The sequence below is a fragment of the Ceratotherium simum genome, chromosome 16 (genome assembly GCF_057802395.1).
Source record: "Ceratotherium simum simum isolate JZ-2026a chromosome 16, ASM5780239v1, whole genome shotgun sequence".
NCBI lineage: Eukaryota > Metazoa > Chordata > Mammalia > Perissodactyla > Rhinocerotidae > Ceratotherium > Ceratotherium simum.
This window is the reverse complement of record NC_141915.1, coordinates 28,308,289-28,326,742: the sequence shown is the minus strand read 5'-3', so window position 1 is coordinate 28,326,742 and position 18,454 is coordinate 28,308,289. Positions and strand designations below refer to the sequence as shown.

The 18,454-nt window shown below is 36.8% G+C and overlaps 1 protein-coding gene across 3 annotated transcripts in view; it reads left to right on the top strand.

Annotated features, from left to right (window-relative positions):
• Positions 1-18,454, top strand: part of DHX40 (DEAH-box helicase 40) — a 45,024-nt gene that overhangs the window by 3,005 nt on the left and 23,565 nt on the right. The window contains exons 4-10 of one of the 3 annotated variants that reach the window (XM_087440882.1): positions 1,268-1,387; positions 1,582-1,650; positions 2,290-2,356; positions 3,308-3,439; positions 13,891-13,990; positions 16,268-16,354; positions 16,490-16,672. In XM_087440882.1, coding sequence (XP_087297008.1) covers positions 1,268-1,387; positions 1,582-1,650; positions 2,290-2,356; positions 3,308-3,439; positions 13,891-13,990; positions 16,268-16,354; positions 16,490-16,672 — 758 coding nt within the window. Of the gene's footprint in view, positions 1-1,267; positions 1,388-1,581; positions 1,810-2,289; positions 2,357-3,307; positions 3,440-13,890; positions 13,991-16,267; positions 16,355-16,489; positions 16,673-18,454 lie in introns of all 3 variants that reach the window. The other 2 variants (XM_004434792.3, XM_087440883.1) reach the window with 2 other exon arrangements.

Sequence of the window (18,454 nt, the reverse complement as noted above, 5' to 3'; positions counted from 1 at the left end):
TTTGGAACTTTTTCATCATTCCAAACAGAAACTCTGAATCTATTAAACAGTAACTCCCCATTCCCTCCTCTCCCCAACCCCCGGTAACCTCTATTCTACTTTCTGTCTCTACACATTTGCCTATTTTAAGTACCTCATGTAAGTGAAATCATACAATATTTTGTCCTTTGTGTCTGGCTTATTTAATTTAGCATGATGTTTTCAAGGTTCAGCCATGTTGTATGTTTGTATTCTTGAAGTCAATGGAAAACTGACAATTAACAGAGTCAGTAAGCAAGTATTTATTGAGCATCTTCTATATTCATGGTACTAGCAAGTTTAAAATTGTTTTCTTTTTAATAGTTAATAGTTAAAATTTACATTCCCTTAGGATTTCTTAATCCTGTACCAGATACAAAAGAATTCCTAATTTACGTATGGTACTTAGTAGGAATGGCCATCAATTGTGGCAGAGAATGACTCTCCAAAATACTATCTTTGCCTTCCTAGTGGTCACTGCTGGGGACTTTTCTTCCTTTTTTTCCTTCTCTTGTTTTATAGATATTACTACTGTTAACTCCTAGCCTTTGGACCTTGTTCTCACCTGTTTTAAAGCTGATTGACTGACACTTTTGTTAATAGGAGAATGGGCAGGGAAGAAGAGAGTGAGAGGAAATTGTGCACCTAACCATTTCCTCCACGTTTTCTCCTGAGTCCTCTAAAATAATAGCTCAGAGGGAGATGAATCCCATTTTATTGTTGTTTCTCACAATTTGCTCACCTGAAGCCATTATTGTCTTACCACTTTCCACTGACTTCATTGTATCTCATTGGTCACTTTTGTTGCTTTATCCCAGAACATCCACCTAGTTACTTATCCCTGTCTCTGTATAGATCACAAGTTTCATAATTTACCATCCTTGTTTAGACTACCGTCATGCACCTCATAACGATGTTTCAGTCAATAACAGACCACATATACGATGGTAGTCCTATAAGATTAGTACCATATAGCCTCGGTGTGTAGTAGGCAATACCATCTGGTTTTGTGTAAGTGTACTCTGTGATGTTCGAACAATGACAAAATCGCCTAACGACACATTTCTCAGAACGTATCCCTGTTAAGCGACTCGTGACTATAGTTTTATTTTATGTATTTTATTTAGTCAGATTAGTGTGATCACTTAACGTCTGTACATTTTGGGGGAAATTTTAGTTGTGAAGCAGGGGTGAATTTCTGTGATACTATATATATATAAGTTGATATACTCGACTGTTTGAACATTAGGAAACAGCAATCAAATACATGACTGATGGATGTTTACTGAAACATATTCTGGGAGATCCAAATCTTACCAAATTCAGTGTCATTATTTTGGATGAAGCTCATGAGAGAACTCTAACTACAGTGAGTATTTTAATATTTTGGTTATTAGACAGTTTACTTCTTTGAGGTAGCTTTTTACAGTATAGAGAACTGTGTCTTCTTACTTACAATTTAATCTTTGAAATAGGAATTCTTTGGTTGGGAGAGCAAAATATTTAAAATAAGTTGGTTGTTAGGTACACTTGTGACTTATTAGAAATTTACTTTTCTTTCAGGACATCTTATTTGGTTTATTGAAGAAGCTATTTCAGGAGAAGTCTCCTAACAGGAAGGAGCATTTAAAGGTTGTGGTGATGTCAGCAACTATGGAATTAGCCAAACTCTCTGCATTTTTTGGAAATTGTCCAATATTTGATATACCTGGAAGGCTTTATCCAGTCAGAGAAAAATTCTGCAATTTGATTGGCCCACAAGACAGAGAAAATACTGCATATATTCAAGCGGTACTACTTAGCATCCTTTTTATGTCTTTTTTATATCTATGATTCTAGTTGACTGAGAAGTTTGATAATTCCTTTGTTCCCTATTATTTTAATGGCAGCTCTCATAGGTCCTAGGACTTTTTTTTTTTTTTTAAAGATTTTATTTATTTTGTTTTTTCCCCCCAAAGCCCCAGTAGATAGTTGTATGTCATAGCTGCACATCCTTCTAGTTGCTGTATGTGGGACTCGGCCTCAGGATGGACGGAGAAGTGGTGCCTCGATGCGCACCTGGGATCCGAGAAGTGGTGCCTCGATGCGCACCCGGGATCCGAACCCGGGCCACCAGCATTGCAGCGCGCGCACTTAACCACCAAGCCACAGGGCCGGCCCGGTCCTAGGACTTTTGATAACCAAATTTAATGCTTCTGTGGAACAAGGGGAGGTTGGGGACAGGGAGGCTGTATTTCCACCAGCTTATTATGCTTGTGTTTCTTGCTTTAGATTGTGAAAGTGACCATGGATATCCATTTGAATGAAATGGCTGGAGACATCTTGGTTTTTCTGACTGGTAAGCATTCAGTATCAGGTTTAAAATTTTTACTATTTCTAACGGGAATGTGGCACCACGATAGAGGGTTACCTTTTTTGGGAGATCTCGGTTCTACTCATGTTGCCCTAGCTTTTTATGATTATCTGAATAGTTTCAGGTATTGTATCTTATATAAGAAATATAAGACAATTCTACACTGCCATAAAAAACGCGTCTCATTAGTAAACATGTAAAATATGCTGTCCTTTTAGTAGAAAGATGTTAAATGGTCAAGTATTAATATTTTTATTAGTATGTCTTACATAGAGCTGTTACCACACTAAACATTCCCGGATCTGAATGATTAATTCCATTATTTCAAAAGACATCCTACCAGCTCCTTTCTTCTTTGAGTGGTGGGATGGTACCATGTAATAGCAGTACATAAGGTGTGGAATCCATGTCTTATAGATGTGCCTTTTTTGGAGGTCAAAAATAGAACAGTTAAATCTCAGACTAGTGTGATTCTTCAAGTAGCAGCATCCTGCTAACAGAAATGAGTCATTTCATCGCTCACCTCCTACTCTGCCTCGTACTGATGTCAGAAGTGAGACATTGTAACAATCTCTTGCCTTTTTGAGATTAAGTATTTTGAAATACACCTAAATGCAGTATCTCCTGGACTAGCTTCCTCTATAGTATTGAACTTTGTTGAGTCTTCCTCAAATACTGTGTTAACAAGATGAAAGGCTTGAAGAGTATAAACATTTTTCATTTTTTAGAGATTTCAATTCCTTGGAAACTAATGTTTCTTCTATTTTTAATTTTATTGTTGAGATTTGGTACAACTTGTATGTTCATCTCCTTTAGCTGAAATGAGAGATTTCAAATAACTTATGCAAAATGAATTTTAATCTAGAAGGCATTTTTTTCATTCTTAAATTACTTTTGCTGTTCAGTTGCTGACATTATTTTCCTCCCTTATTTCAGGTCAGTTTGAAATCGAAAAAAGTTGTGAGTTACTTTTTCAGATGGCAGAGTCTGTTGATTATGATTATGATGTTCAAGATACCACTCTAGATGGCTTGTTAATATTGCCGTGTTATGGATCTATGACAACAGGTAATTCCTCACTAGAAAAGAACATTTGATTTTTTAAAAACTTTTTACTGAATAATCACATATGTACAGAAAAGTGCACAGATTGTAAGTGTTTTGGTCAGCGAATTTGACCAACTGAACTCACCTTTGTAACCAACCTTACCTTTGTAACCAACCAACCAAGATCATAAAACAGAACATTAAGAGAACCAACATCCTTTGAGAGAAGTGATTTTTTTCTTGAAGTCTTTTCACATTCACTTTTTCATAAGCCTTGGACACATCCCCCTTAGTATTAAGAGTAGGCTATGTCCTCTCCCAGCAGAACAAAAATATTGTTGGTAATTTTTTGAAATGAGAACTATAATTTCTTTCTTTTTTTTTTTTTTTAAACTTTCCATCCAGTTTTTTTTTTTTTTTTTTTTAAAGATTTTGTTTATTTTATTTTTTCCCCCCAAAGCCCCAGTGGATAGTTGTGTGTCGTAGCTGCACATCCTTCTAGTTGCTGTATGTGGGACTCGGCCTCAGGATGAACAGAGAAGTGGTGCCTCGATGCGCACCCGGGATCCGAACCCGGGCCACCAGCATCGCAGCGCGCGCACTTAACCACCAAGCCACAGGGCCGGCCCGAGAACTATAATTTCATAAGTAAAATCTAATTTGCCACTGCCACAGAATTTCTAGAAATCATATATCCAGATATATCTGGGACTAAGCACAGTGGATTGTTTTCTTTTTAAGTAGCTACACAGTCCACTTTTCAAGAATAATGCTGTTCTTTTGTAAATTCAAAAAGCAAATGCAAATTCTTATCGTTCTGATATTTGTTCATAATAAATGTTGAATGAGGTTTAGAATTTGTTTTCTAAAACTCTTTTATTACAGAATTTGACTTGTAAAACTAAAGGGAAGTCAACTATAGCCTCCTATTTGGAGTTTGATTGGGATTAGCATTTAATGTAATGTAAAAAGCATTTAAATGTTTTTATATTTTATGTGTATTTTTGTTTTTGTTGAGTTGGTGGTTCTTATTCTTACATTAACAAAAAAAATTCAGGAATATATGTGTTGGTATATAACCATACACCACGTGCTATTCTGGAAATCTCTTTTGTGATGAGATTAGGCCCTTGCTCTCAATATTGAAATCTATTTTTAGATTTTTACATCTTCAAGGGAATTCTTAAGGTCATTATTAGATATTTAAGGTTTTCATTGTTTTCTGGAGATGTGATCTATTGACTCTTTTTATAATTTACTTTGTAACTGATAAAGTAATTCAAAACCCATTATGGTTGCTTTGTTATTAACCATTAACTGTATATATATATATTTTTTTCTATATAAAGTAAATTTTATTTTTTCCTTTTTACTACCACATGTTCTGTGTCTGCTATTGCTTTTTTATAATTTTATTTATTTATTTATTTCCCCCCGCAAAGCCCCAGTAGATAGTTGTATGTCATAGCTGCACATCCTTCTAGTTGCTGTATGTGGGACGTGGCCTCAGCATGGCCGGAGAAGCGGTGCGTTGGTGCGTGCCCGGGATCCGAACCCGGGCCGCCAGCAGCGGAGCGCGTGCACATAACCGCTAAGTCACGGGGCCGGCCCTGCTATTGCTTCTTGTTGAACTTCCTGAAATCCAGTTTTTATACTATTAAAGGTTGCTAGGGAGCTATTTCTCAAATCTCATGGGTTTTTTCCATTAGTTTGTATTTTGGTTTTGTGATAATAATAGGTCTCCTTCTTGAAATGTTGTCCTCTGGGATAACATTTAATTATCTGGTTTTTCTGACCACTTTTTCTCTTAAGTGCTGCCCTCCCATCCTCCCCAGCCTTTGTTTACCTCTAAATGTTGACTGTTTCCTAAGGTTTCATCCTTAGCTTGCTGGTTTCTTAGAATTCTCTGCTTTGGAGAGGTTGGCTCCCGAGACTCACCTGTCACTTCTCTGTGGATGACTCTTGAAAGCTGTCTCTAGTTCATTCTCACTCCTGCACTCTAGTCCTTCTAGGTCTCTTCACAGGGCTTTCTGGTCTGTGCATCATATCATCCTAGATCATTCAATCCAAACACGTGACAACTCCTACAGGTTTTCTTTTACCCTTGTCTTGTCCAGATCTTCTTTGCCTTTTTTTATTGTCACTGTTAGAGTTCAGATCCTCAATTTGCTTTCCTGAGTTTTCAACATATCCTGCTTAACCCGTTTTCTCTCATTTAGTTTACCATTCTGCCTGCAGTGGTAAGCGTAACCTTCCAAAAGCACAGCTCTAATTGTGTCAGTCTCCTGTTGGGTAGCTTCAACCATTCCATATTACCCACTGAGTTAAAATGCCAACTTAATAACTTGGCATTCATTATCCTTCCACCGTGACTTCAACATGCTTTCAGCTGGTAATTCCCAGTGTATGTGATGTTCTGTGTTGGCACAGATATGGGGCTGGGTGAGTAGAGCCATTACTGAAGGGTTTTGTTTGTTTATTTTAGTTTCCTTTCTGATTCCAAGGGCACTATAAGGGTGAGCTACTGATGATCCATTAGGAGCATAATACTATTTATTGCAGCAGTTTATAACAGTGCAAAGAGGCATTCGATAGAGCTGGTGAAGTACTGAGTAATGGATGAGGTGGAGTTGGATGAAGGAGGGAGCAAGTAGCTGGTTTCTGGGATCTTAGGCTTTCTTTTTAAGCCTGGATAATACAATACAGCACTTATTTTCTTTATTATTGCTACTTTGGTGGTTGGGAGAAACAATAGTATAATGTTATTTTCTTTATTTTCTATTATGCTTCAGGAACAGAAAACTTGCACTTGGGAATGAAGAGAGGGAAGAAGGGTTTTCTGCTTGTAGCCTGTAGTGAAGGGGGTTCTAAAATGACCCATACCTGGGTTTAGTGAATAGGTAAAAATTATAAGGTGGATATTTTATATTCGCCCTTATTTTTGGACTAGCCATGAGGGTGACTGACTGTTTTAAAGGGAATTCTTAAAATATCTCCCTAATTGACATAAAAAATTCTTATCTGTCAAATGTGAAGAGGTGCTATGCTATCCCTTCTACTGCCAAGGTTATATGATCCTGCTCTCTGGGTTGAACTCCCTCTCACCCCTACCCTTTGTCATGTTCTGTCAAGCTCAAAATGTAGGAGGTATTTTTGATTCCTTTTCCTCACACATTTTTTTGGTGACTCTGTGTTTGCTATTTCCTTAACTTGAACTCCTCTTTCCCTTTTAGTCACCCCTCTCGCTGGCTAAAATTCTGCTATTTCATTTCATGAGTGCAACTAACTTCATAAAAACCTTCCCTGATTTCCCTCCTCGAGACTGGCTGTGATCTCGTCTTGATTTGAACCTCATTGTGCTTTACTGTACCTCTTGTGGCACCTAACACATTCTACCTCGTATCATGGTTGTCTCATCCCCTCTATGAGATTGTGAACTTCTTGAGGGCAAGTACTATATGTTGAAGAAGTCCGATTAAATATTTGTTGAACTGAATTCCAGATTTTTTACTTTCTGCTGGCTGTTCTGTTGATGTCTTGCATCAAACACTATGTCTAGAACGTTATTCTTGTTTCTCTCATACCTTTCTGCTCTTCGGACTTCCCTCTTTTGTTCAAGATATTGCAGTTCTCCAAGTTTGTCATGCATCTAGGGAAAGCTGAGCCCCACAAAAATTTATGAACCGAAATAGATCTGTTACTTCATAAGTGACAAATATTTGCACAGACTTAGATAATTACTTTTTTTAGCACTGAAAGTAATTATCTAATTCAGCCTTCTTTGGAGGGTGAGGTCTCAGATTCTTTTAAAAAGTTAATGAAAGCCATGGCTTCTTTCTCTAGAAAAATGCACATATACCCATATATATGTCTTTGCATAATCAGATTTCTTTATTTTACAGATAGAAGCTAAGTGATGTTCTTGAGGTCACATGGTAAATCTGGTTATTTGATAACTGGTTATTTGAATTCAGTAGTGGGTGATATGATAGTACATATGTTTCCAGAATACATGAAGAAAAGGAAAAGAGCTTTACCTTTGATTAGTGTACAACATTTTAAAAGAGGAAAAACTTCTTATTTAGATTACTGCATAAATCCAAAAACAGTTTTATTTTCTTCCTTTCTTCTTTCTGCAAAACAAAGATATTACCTCATATGGCAAGTAGCTAGAATTTGACTTTGTCTATGACAGTTTCCTTAAAAGATTAGGGGAATAAGGCTAGTGAACTTAACATAAAAACTTTATGTGGAATCTCTCTAAATGGGAAAATATTTCTTTCGCCTTATGAAGCAATACATACTTTTAAAAAAAATTAAATCAGCAAAGTAAGAAAAATAAATTTACTCAGATCCCAGCAACATGATTTAGTGATAATCACTATTAATATTTCAAGGTATATTGTTCTGAACTTTTTCTTTATACATTTAAATATATTTTTATCTTTTAGTTTTTTTAAACAAAAAATGGAGTTATGTTATATATGCTCTTTTACATTTTTCTTTTTTACCCTTTGTAAAAATTTTAAAAGTAGAAAAATTTTAAAAGTAGAAAAGTACAAAAAAAAATCCATTCCCCACTATGCAGAATTAACAGTTAGTGTGTCAGCATATTTGCTCCAATTTTCTTTTAAGAAAAATTACTCAATTGAGGGAAAATGATACAGTTTCATTGTAAAGAATTCAAGCAGTGTACAAAGTTACAAAGGTAAAAGTAAAGAAATCACCTCAAATTCCTCCATCCAGAAATAACCATCTTTAATATTAGGAAAAACATTATTCAGACCTCTGTGTATGTGTACATATAGAAGGATAAGTAAGTAGATAGGTAGGTTGATAGAAATAGATTAAAAGTGAGATTATACTATTAGTTGCTTTTCAAAAAAGTATTTAATTTTACTTGAATTTACTTAAAGTTATATTAAACTTCAAGTAAATCTTTTTTTTTTTTTTGTGAGGAAGATTAGCCCTGAGCTAACATCCGATGCTAATCCTCTTTTTGCTGAGGAAGATTGGCCCTGGGCTAACATCCATGCCCATCTTCCTCTATTTTATATGGGATGCCCGCCACAGCATGGCTTGACAAGTGGTGTGTCGGTGCACGCCCGGGATCCGAACCCAGGAACCCTGGGCCGCCGAAGCAGAGCTCGTGCACTTAACCGCTATGCCACCGGGCCGGCCCCAAGTAAATCTTTCTTTACCACATGAGATAATATTTTATAAAAGATTGCTTTAAAGTTTAAAAAGATGAAAGTATTAAGAAGCTGAGGTTAATATCTTCTTTTTAGATCATATTTGATTGGAGATCTTCTCTGTTGACTCTGATTTGAAAAATGAGAAGTTGAGTACTTTTACTCTTCTATATCCTCCCCTTCTGATTTTTGTTAGTTATTTTTACATTGCTCAGATGTATTCAGTGTTTACCATCAATCATTTTACCATGGCTTTTCCATTCCTAAGTTACTTTTGGTTAATTTTAGATTGGCTGGATTTTCACTTTTTTTTTTTTTAACAGAAGGGCTCTTGAGTGTTATTTTTTTGTTGTTCTTTTATGTTTGACAATGTCTGGCTTTTGCCTTTGTATTTGAACTACATCTTGGCTGGGTTTTTTGTTCTTGGGTCACACTTTCTTTTCCTTAGAACTTGGTAGACGTTGTCCAGTTGTCTTCTGGCATTGAATGTTGCTGTGGAGAAGTCTGAGGCCAGCCTGATTTTTTTTCCCCCTCTTTGTAAGTGATTTGCTTTTTCTGTCTGATTGCCTGAAAATTTCTAATTTATCCTTAAATGTCAGTCATTTTAATTAGGATATTTTTTGGTGTTGAGTGTTTTATATTAAAATTTCCTGCAATTTGATATGTTCTTTTTAAAAATCAACTTTACTGAGGTATAATTTACATACACTAAACTATGCCTGTTTAAAGTATACAGTTCAGTGAATTTTGATAAATGTACATACCTGTGTAACCAACCCCTACAAATAAGATGAACTTTTCTGATGTGCTCTTTTGATCTGCAAATTCTACTGTTTATTTCAGGGAAATTCTCTTGTGTTATATTTTTGAGTATAACTTTTGTCTATTTATTGGTTTCTGTACTTCAGGGATACCAATTATTCTTATGTTGGATTGCCTGTCTTCCATATTTTTTAGCTTCCTTCTAGTTACTTTATCTTTTTCAACTGCATTTACTGATTATCTTAAGCCTTTTCTCTGTGTCAGGAATTTGATTTTCAGCTGTATTAGTGAGAATTCTCAAGACATTTTTGACTCACTCAAAAATGACTTTGAGGGTGAGGGGTAGAGTTTGAGCTGAGCAGTCTTGTATCTCTTTGTTCTGCTCAAAAATACTCATCTTTTTCCCCCTTTGATTGACAGTTTCTGTTTATTGCTTTAAGGTAGGTCCTTTTACACACACACACACGTATACAGACTCTATCAGACATATTTCTGCTTTGGGGGGAATTGGGGACAAGAAATTCTAAGAGGAAGTTTTTGGTTTGTTTGTTTATTTTTTTGTGAGGAAGATCAGCCCTGAGCTAACATCCATGCCAATCCTTCTCTTTTTGTGGAGGAAGACTGGCCCTGAGCTAACCTCCATGCCAGTCTTCCTCTACTTTATGTGTGATGCCGCCACAGCATGGCCTTGACAAGCGGTGCATCGGTGCGCACCCGGGATCCGAACCCTGGCTGCCAGCAGTGGAGCGTGTGCACTTAACCGCTACGCCATGGAGCTGGCCCCCTAGGAGGAAGTTTCATATAATATGTCGTATACGTGTATTGTAGGAGCATTACTGCTTTAAGAGTGTTGAGTGATCTCTCCCCAATATCCTTATTTCTTGGTGGACCTGGGCATTTTTCTGCCTTTTTGCCAGTTTTTTCCCTCCTGTTAATAGCATCCTAGTATCTTATTAGGTACTGGGATAGATGGGGTAAGTTATGTCAGAATCTTTCTTCGTTAGGAAAATTAGGAAATGGAGGTGGTCATGAGAATTGCTACATCTTAATGAAAGTATTCAATCTCCCTCTTCCCTTCTGGAGAATGAGAATGTACTTTAGGATTAACTTTTTTCCCAACCTTTATAAACAAACATAAAACTGGCATGTGTTTATACTTGTGGAATATGGTTTTAAAGTATGTGGGTGAAATGTAAATGTGAAACAAAGGTGAGTCTTGTCAAAACAGCAGTTTCAGGACTTTTTAATTGATTGTAGTGAACAAAATGGTAAATGAAACTGAAATTTTGCTTGAACTGAAGACTAAAACAAATTAGGTACTTTTAGAAATGGGTTGATTGAAAAACAGACTTGATTATAGATAAATATATTCAGAAAGGACATTTCTAATTTATGTAAAATTTTAGGGTAATGTGGAATTTTAAAGTAGAAGGATCTTTTTTTTTTTTTTAAAGATTTTATTTATTTATTTATTTTTTCCCCCCAAAGCCCCAGTAGATAGTCGTATGTCATAGCTGCACATCCTTCTAGTTGATGTATGTGGGACGCGGCCTCAGCATGGCCGGAGAAGTGGTGCGTCGGTGCGCGCCCGGGATCCGAACCCGGGCCGCCAGCAGCTGAGCGCGCGCACTTAACCACTAAGCCACGGGGCCGGCCCATAAAGTAGAAGGATCTTAATTTGTTATTTATATAATGCATTTTTTATTTATCAATTCATTCAACTTTATTGAGCACTTTCTGTGATCCAGGTGTTGTTCTAGGTACTGGGGGTATTCTAGAATAAAAGAAAGTCCTTGTTCTTATAGAGCTACATTGTAGTAGAATAAATAGATAATAAATAAATGTATAAATATGTAATTTGAACTTTTGTTTGTTGTTAGTGCCATTGAGTCGATTCCGACTCCTAGTGACCCTGTGTATAGCAGAGGGGAACTCTGCGTGGTCTTTTCGCAACATCTTCTCACCTTCCAGCGCTATATCAGATAATGCTCTGCTGCTGTTCATTGGGTTTTCATGGCCAGTTTTTCCAGAAGTGGATGTCCAGATCCTTCTTCTTAGTCTATCGTAGTCTGGAAGTTCTATTGAAACCTGTCCACCATGGGCGACCCTGCTGGTATTTGAAATACCAGCGGGGGAAAAATAAATAAATAAAATCTTTAAAAATAAAAAAAATAAAAATAAAAAAATAAAAAAAAAAAGGGCCGGCCCCGTGGCTTGGCGGTTAAGTGCGCGCACTGTGCTGCCGGCGGCCCGGGTTCGGATCCCGGGTGCACACCGACGCACTGCTCCTCTGGCCATGCTGAGGCCGCGTCCCACATACGGCAACTAGAAGGATGTGCAGCTATGACAGACAACTATCTGCTGGGGCTTTGGGGGAAAAATAAATAAATAAAATCTTTAAAAAAAAAAAAAGAAATACCAGCGGCATAGCTTTCAGCATCACAGCAACATGCAGCTACCACAGTATGACAACCAACAGATGGGTGGTGTGATTCCCTACCCAGGAAGCGAACCCAGGCCGTGGTGATGAGAGTGCTGAATCTTAACCCCTAGGCCACCAGGGCTGGCATAATTTGAACTACAAAGTAGTATATAATTCCTTTGAACCATCTGGAAGAAATGAGCTACCTAAATCTAAGAAATACCTAAAAAATAAAACACTTTTTATAAGCTGCCTTTCTAGCACTTTGTTACTTGTGCAATTAATTTCAGAATGATGTGGAAGAATAGCAACATTACTCAACTTGGTTTTAAATTTGCTATGTGTAAATCATGGGCAAGTCACTTGATCGCTCTGTGCTTTAGTTTTCTCACCTATAAGATGAGATGGTTAGTCTATTTCCATGATTTTAAAGCTGTGCTCATCTGTGCCACTTCTTTTCTCCCTCATGATAGTTCAACTTTGGTCTGTTTTATATATTGGAAATACATGGATCTTTGTAAGATTTTATTTGAAAACAGATTTTGTACTTTATTTATTTGTAAACAGGTTTTGTTAAGATTTTGTTGGCTGCTGACAAAAAACAACTTGAGGTTGCCCGAGTAGAAAAAGTGAATTTTCTAAACAAATACGGGCATATCTCATGGAAATCAAATGCAGCCAGGCATTTAAAAATTTTTTCTTTTTAAAATGTATATATGTACTTATTGTTCTAATATATGATAGAATATTAAACACACAAAATAAGTTTAAAAGATGTTATGAAAAATATAAAGAGAAATGCTAATCATTTCTTTTCATACCCCAGTAGACTTGTGTACTCTCTGGAGTGGTTACTCCTAATTTCTGGAGATCACTGGAATAGATGATCCACCCAAATCTCTTGCTTTGAAGTTCCTTGACCTCTTTAGCTTAAGTGATCTTTTCCTTCATGACACATCAGCTACCCATTCAGCTACCCATTCAAAAGCTTACATCCTTGACTTTGTCATTAACATCATTTCTGATCTCAGTTTTAAACATCTTTCTGTTGATTACTTCATGTTTCTGCCAATTCACTCTACTGTTCCTAATTCGACAGTTTTCACAATGCATTGAGACTTGTCCTTTACTAGCCTTAACTGTCTCATTTTGCCCTTACTATAATCAGTTCCTTGTATACATTCTTAACTCTCTTGTCCTGTTCTCTTTTTAACCTGGTAGGAGAGCAAGTCTAGCCAAATCCATGTACTTATTTTGCACCCAGGCCTCTTAAGACCTAGGAAGTGCCAGGAACCCAGAAATATGCTCTTGTCAGCTCTCATGGCTGATTCATTCTTTTCTCTCTTTAGACTAGCTTTCTCTCCTCCATGTACATTAGTCACTTCCCTGTGGTTTACAAGTTTATTTTTCCTCTTTGTAAGAGACTAGCCTAGACAAATTGAGCATCTCTTGGACCTTATTCCAAATTCACAGGAGAATCGGATTGGCCCAGTTTGGGGGAGATGTTTTTATCCTTGGTGCCATAAACTATGGCCAGAGGAGCAGGGTGTACCATACTCTCAGCATTGCTCTTGGGGCCCACCCTTCAGAATGTGTGGGTAATAGAAATGGTGTGGCATTACTTGTTTAGAGAGGTAATCGTGAGTTGGGCAGACACCCAAAAAAGTAAAAACTGCTTAGCTAATCAATCTTTCAGGCAGAGAGAGGTCTTTCATCTGTAGTCCATGGATGGGCTTCAGAGAGTCCCTGAACACCTTGAAATTGTTTGAAATTTCTTTTGTGTGTGCACATATGTGCCTTTTATGCCTTTTAATGGAGAAGAGGTCCATAGTTTTTAAATATTCTCAAAGGGAGCTATGACCTACATAAAGGACTCTGCCATAGGGTTTATTTTAGCAGTGATGATCTGTCAGTCCATGGATCTAGAAATCTTAACAGTGAAAGGTGAGGAAAAAATAGTTTTTGCTATTATATTTTGAATTCAAGGTAATTAAAGAGGTAGAGAAAACATAACTTCTAATGAAATGAGTTTTTCAAAACTTGAGTTTGACAAATGCATGTTGTAAATTAGTATTTTCTTTTTACATATATTTTAGATCAACAGAGGAGAATATTTTTGCCACCTCCACCTGGAATTAGAAAATGTGTCATATCCACCAATATTTCTGCAACATCTTTGACAATAGATGGAATCAGGTGCAACTTTTAACATTTCTTTTAAAGCCAAGGAAGCCACTTAGCTAATCATAAAACATTGAGTTTGCTTCTCTGTGCCCTCCACTGATTCCCTTCTCACGTACTTAACTTGTAATCACCTATAATTTTTTGTAATTATTGATTGCTATAAATAGGAAATGGAGAGGGACGTGCACATAGTATTTCTTTTCACACTTTTTAACTACTTGTACTGGGCAACTTGTAGCTTTCTCTTCCCAAATTTAAAATTATGTGTAATGCTTCATGAGTTTCATTAAATAGGAAGCCAAACTTGTTTTTCTGTACTTCCATTACCAGCATATACCTAAAATGATCTGATATTCCCTTCTCACCGGACAGCTCTACTTGATAGAGTAAGCTTTGTATATCCAAGTGTTTATCTGGAAATACTATTTCTCACTTTTCACCTTTTTGTGAAATGAACTATGATGCAGGTCTCTTATTGTTTAGTGTAATCAATGATACCATCAAATTTTTGAGTAAATTTAGTAGAGAAACACTTGGAAATTTTAAGTTTAGACTGATAGCTAATGTGAAGTTCTTTCAGACGTGAAACCGCATCCCTTTTGGATATTTATCTTTTACCCAATATATTTTATATCCTTAACTAACTCTGTCTGTCTGCCACAGGAAGGCTGGACCTGAATCCCAAAAGATCCTATATATTTCTTTTGGGTAAAATGATCACACAGATCTGAGAGGAAGTTTAATTTCCTCTGCTTTTCTCCTTTACTTTGAAAATAATGGATTCACTAAGGGTTAGGGGAGCAGCTTTCCTGAGTAAATTAACCTCTGTAATTTTCTGTTTCCAGCAAAGGCAAAAGTCATTAAATAGCATGTTTCAGAATGTTCCCTTAGTGAATGATAGACTTACTACTGTTCCTAACTTAGTTTTTTACCTAACTTGTTCTCTATGTAATTGTCTTAAAATGGTCTTGTTAAAGGGCTAGCTGGAATCAGATTCTGAACCTGTTAGAATGGTCTAGAGCTGACTTCCGAGTTTGTTTTTTCAGAAGAGAAATTTACATAACATAAAATTAACATTTAAATTCCTCCCCCCCCAAAGCCCCAGTAGATAGTAGTACGTCATAGTTGCACATCCTTCTAGTTGGTGTATATGGGACGACGCCTCAGCGTGGCTGGAGAAGTGGTGCGTCGGTGCATGCCCGGGATCCAAACCCGGGCCGCCAGTAGCGGAGTGTGCACACTTAACCGCTAAGCCATGGGGCCGGCCCTAAAATTCTTTTTTTTTTTTTTTTTTTTTTGCGAGGAGGACTAGCCCTGAGCTAACATCCTATGCCAATCCTCCCCTTTTTTCTTGAGGAAGATTGGCCCTGGGCTAACATCCATGCCCGTCTTCCTCTACTTTATATGGGACGCTGCCACAGCATGGCTTAACAAGCAGTGTGACAGTGCATGCCAGGGATCTGACCCTGCGAACCCCAGGCCGCCACAGCAGAACACTCGCACTTAGCCGCTGCGCCACCAGGCCGGCCCCAAAATTAACATTTAAAAGTGAACAATTAAGTAGTATTTAGTACATTTACAGTGTTGTGCAATCACCACCTCTATCTAGTTCTAAAATGTTTTCATCACCCCAGAATAAAACCTTGTATCCTTTAAGCAGTTACTCCTCATTCTCCCCCAGCCCCTAGCCACCACCAGCCTGCTTTCTGTTTCTATCTCTGTTTCTATCCATGTCCTATTCTGGATATTTCATATAAATGGAATCATATAATATGTGTCATTTTGTGTCTAGTTTCTTTCACTTGGAATGTTTTTGAGGTTTATCCACATTGTAGCATGTGTCAGTACTTCATTCCTTTTTATGGCTGAATAATATTCCATAATATGTATATACCATAATTTGTTCATCCATTCATCCCTTAATGGTTAGTGAACATTCAGGTTGTTTCTAACTTTTGGCTCTTATGAATAGTGATACTATGAACATATATGTCTACAAGTATTTGTTGAGTACTTGTTTTCAGTTCTTTGGGGTGTATACTTAGGAATGGAATTTCTGGGTCATATAGTAATTCTCTGTTTAACATTTTGAGGAACCTCCAAGCCATTTTCCACATTGGCTGAACCATTTTACATTTCTACCAGCAATGTGCAAGGGTTTCAGTTTCTTGACTTAACAGAAGTCCCCGTGTAGTTGTTATTTTGATAGAAAAGGAGAACCCAAGTGGTTAAAAATTAAGAAGTTTTTTCTTATTTTCTAGAAACTTAACTTGTTTTCATTCTCCTTAGATACGTGGTAGATGGTGGCTTCGTGAAACAGTTAAATCACAATCCCAGATTAGGGTTGGACATCCTGGAGGTGGTTCCAATTTCAAAGTAAGTCTCTATGTCAGGGCTTTTTGAGAATTGAGAACAATTGATTAGATAATTTCTAGCTGGTTTGGGGTAGGTAGTTAATTCCTTAGGAATCCCAGAGAACATTTTGGGGACTTTCTTTTCTTTCTTCTAAAGGAGTGAGGCGTTACAGCGAAGTGGCCGAGCTGGCAGGACTTCCTCAGGAAAATGCTTTCGGATCTATAGTAAAGATTTTTGGAACCAGTGTATGCCTGACCATGTGATCCCTGAGATTAAGAGAACTAGTTTGACATCTGTAGTTCTGACCTTAAAGTGCCTTGCCATACACGATGTTATAAGGTATGTAGATAACTTGAGAAAAAAAGAAAAATTTGTTAGAATGAAGCCAGGTTATTCCTCAGAAGTTCTTTTGAAATAGTTGACTCATACATCCCTACATTTCAAGCTTCAACTAAACCCAAATAAAAGGCTCTTTGCATTGCTTTACTGGGTTTTGATCTCTTGCTCATATTTTAACCTTGGCTTAAATGGGTATCTCATGTTGATGTTTATTTGGATCATTTAGTGACCACTGTTTATCTATAATGAAAGGTATATAATGATCCTAAATCAGTCAGAAATTGTTTTTTTTTTGCAGCATCTTTTGTATGGCCAGCATTGTAACTAGTACTATGAGAGAGAGTAATACTCGGTAGAAGTTTTTTGCTTTCACTAAGCTTAAGTTATATTGGGGAAACAAGATTCAGACACATGAAGCACTGTTAAATTAGTCAAATGTTAAACTATGTAATTAAGTGGTATAGGACACAATATTGTTGTAGGGGCTTGAAATTTCATATTATACATGGTAGAGGAAGTAATGAAGGAAAGTACTGTCTTGGTCTTAATAGTCTGGGGATGTAAAAGTGTCAAGAACTTTGAAAGAAGATGACCATGCATTCTTTAAATTTGTAATAAGAGGGGAAGTAATTATTAGGGGCATCCAAATATGTATTGTATACTCTTGGAAAGCCAATTTAAAAATTTTTTGGATAGTTAGTATAAGACTAGAGATTTTCTAAATGAGAACATAGATCGTAGAGAGAGGCAAGCATGTAATATATGAAATTCTAACTGTAATCTTAAATGATACCAATGAGAAAGAAGAGCCATTTGAAGAACTCTAAAAGGCCAAATAGAAAGCTTTCAGATGAACCCAGATTTAAAAATAACATCACAAAGGATAGCAGAGCAGCATATAACCAAGAATAAATATATACTAGAAAAATAGGAACAGTAATTACTTACTATCCTCTACACTGAGTTATTTTTCCATCTTAAGTTTTAAGACTTAGAGTATACTAAAAGTCCCCAAAATGGTAGAGATCAAAAAAGAAAAACAAAAAAAAAACACTTCTCTCCCCACCTCTTTTTAAGATGTAGATAGAATAAGGAGAGAACCAGTATTTGAGATAGATGGTATAGTATTTATAGATGACAGAAAGAAAAGGGAGTTTTTCAGTTATTATTTTTCTTCCCCTTTCTCATCCATCAAGAATGATTTTACAACTTGAAAGGTAAGAATAAGTCTGGGGGCTGGCCCGGTGGCACAGTGGTTAAGAATGGCGTGCTTTGCTTCAGTGGCCTGGGTTCATGCATTTGGATTCTGGGTGCGGACCTACACCACTCATCAAGCCATGCTGTGGTAGTGGACCCACATACAAAATAGAGGAAGATGGGCACAGACGTTAGCTTAGGGCCATTCTTCCTCAAGCAGAAAGAGGAAGATTGGCCCTGAACTAACACCTGTTGCCAATCTTCCTCACCAAAAAAAAGAAAAAAAAAAAAAAAGAACAAGTCTAGGTAAGAATGAACTGATGACCAATATGGATTAGGAAATAATGAGAGAAAACCTAACGATCATAAATGAGTTTATCTTGACACTATTTCCGTGGTACCAAAAGAACTTGCAGATTTAATGTCAGAGGTATTGTGGGTTGTTTATGAGAAATTATGCAGAACAGGTTACCAAAAAATTGTGAGAAATGCAAATGTCTTGCTTTTTCCATTTAGAAAAGGGGCAGATTCTGGAAACAACTGCCCAGTAAGCTTGACATTGATTCTTAGTAAATTTTAGCATAG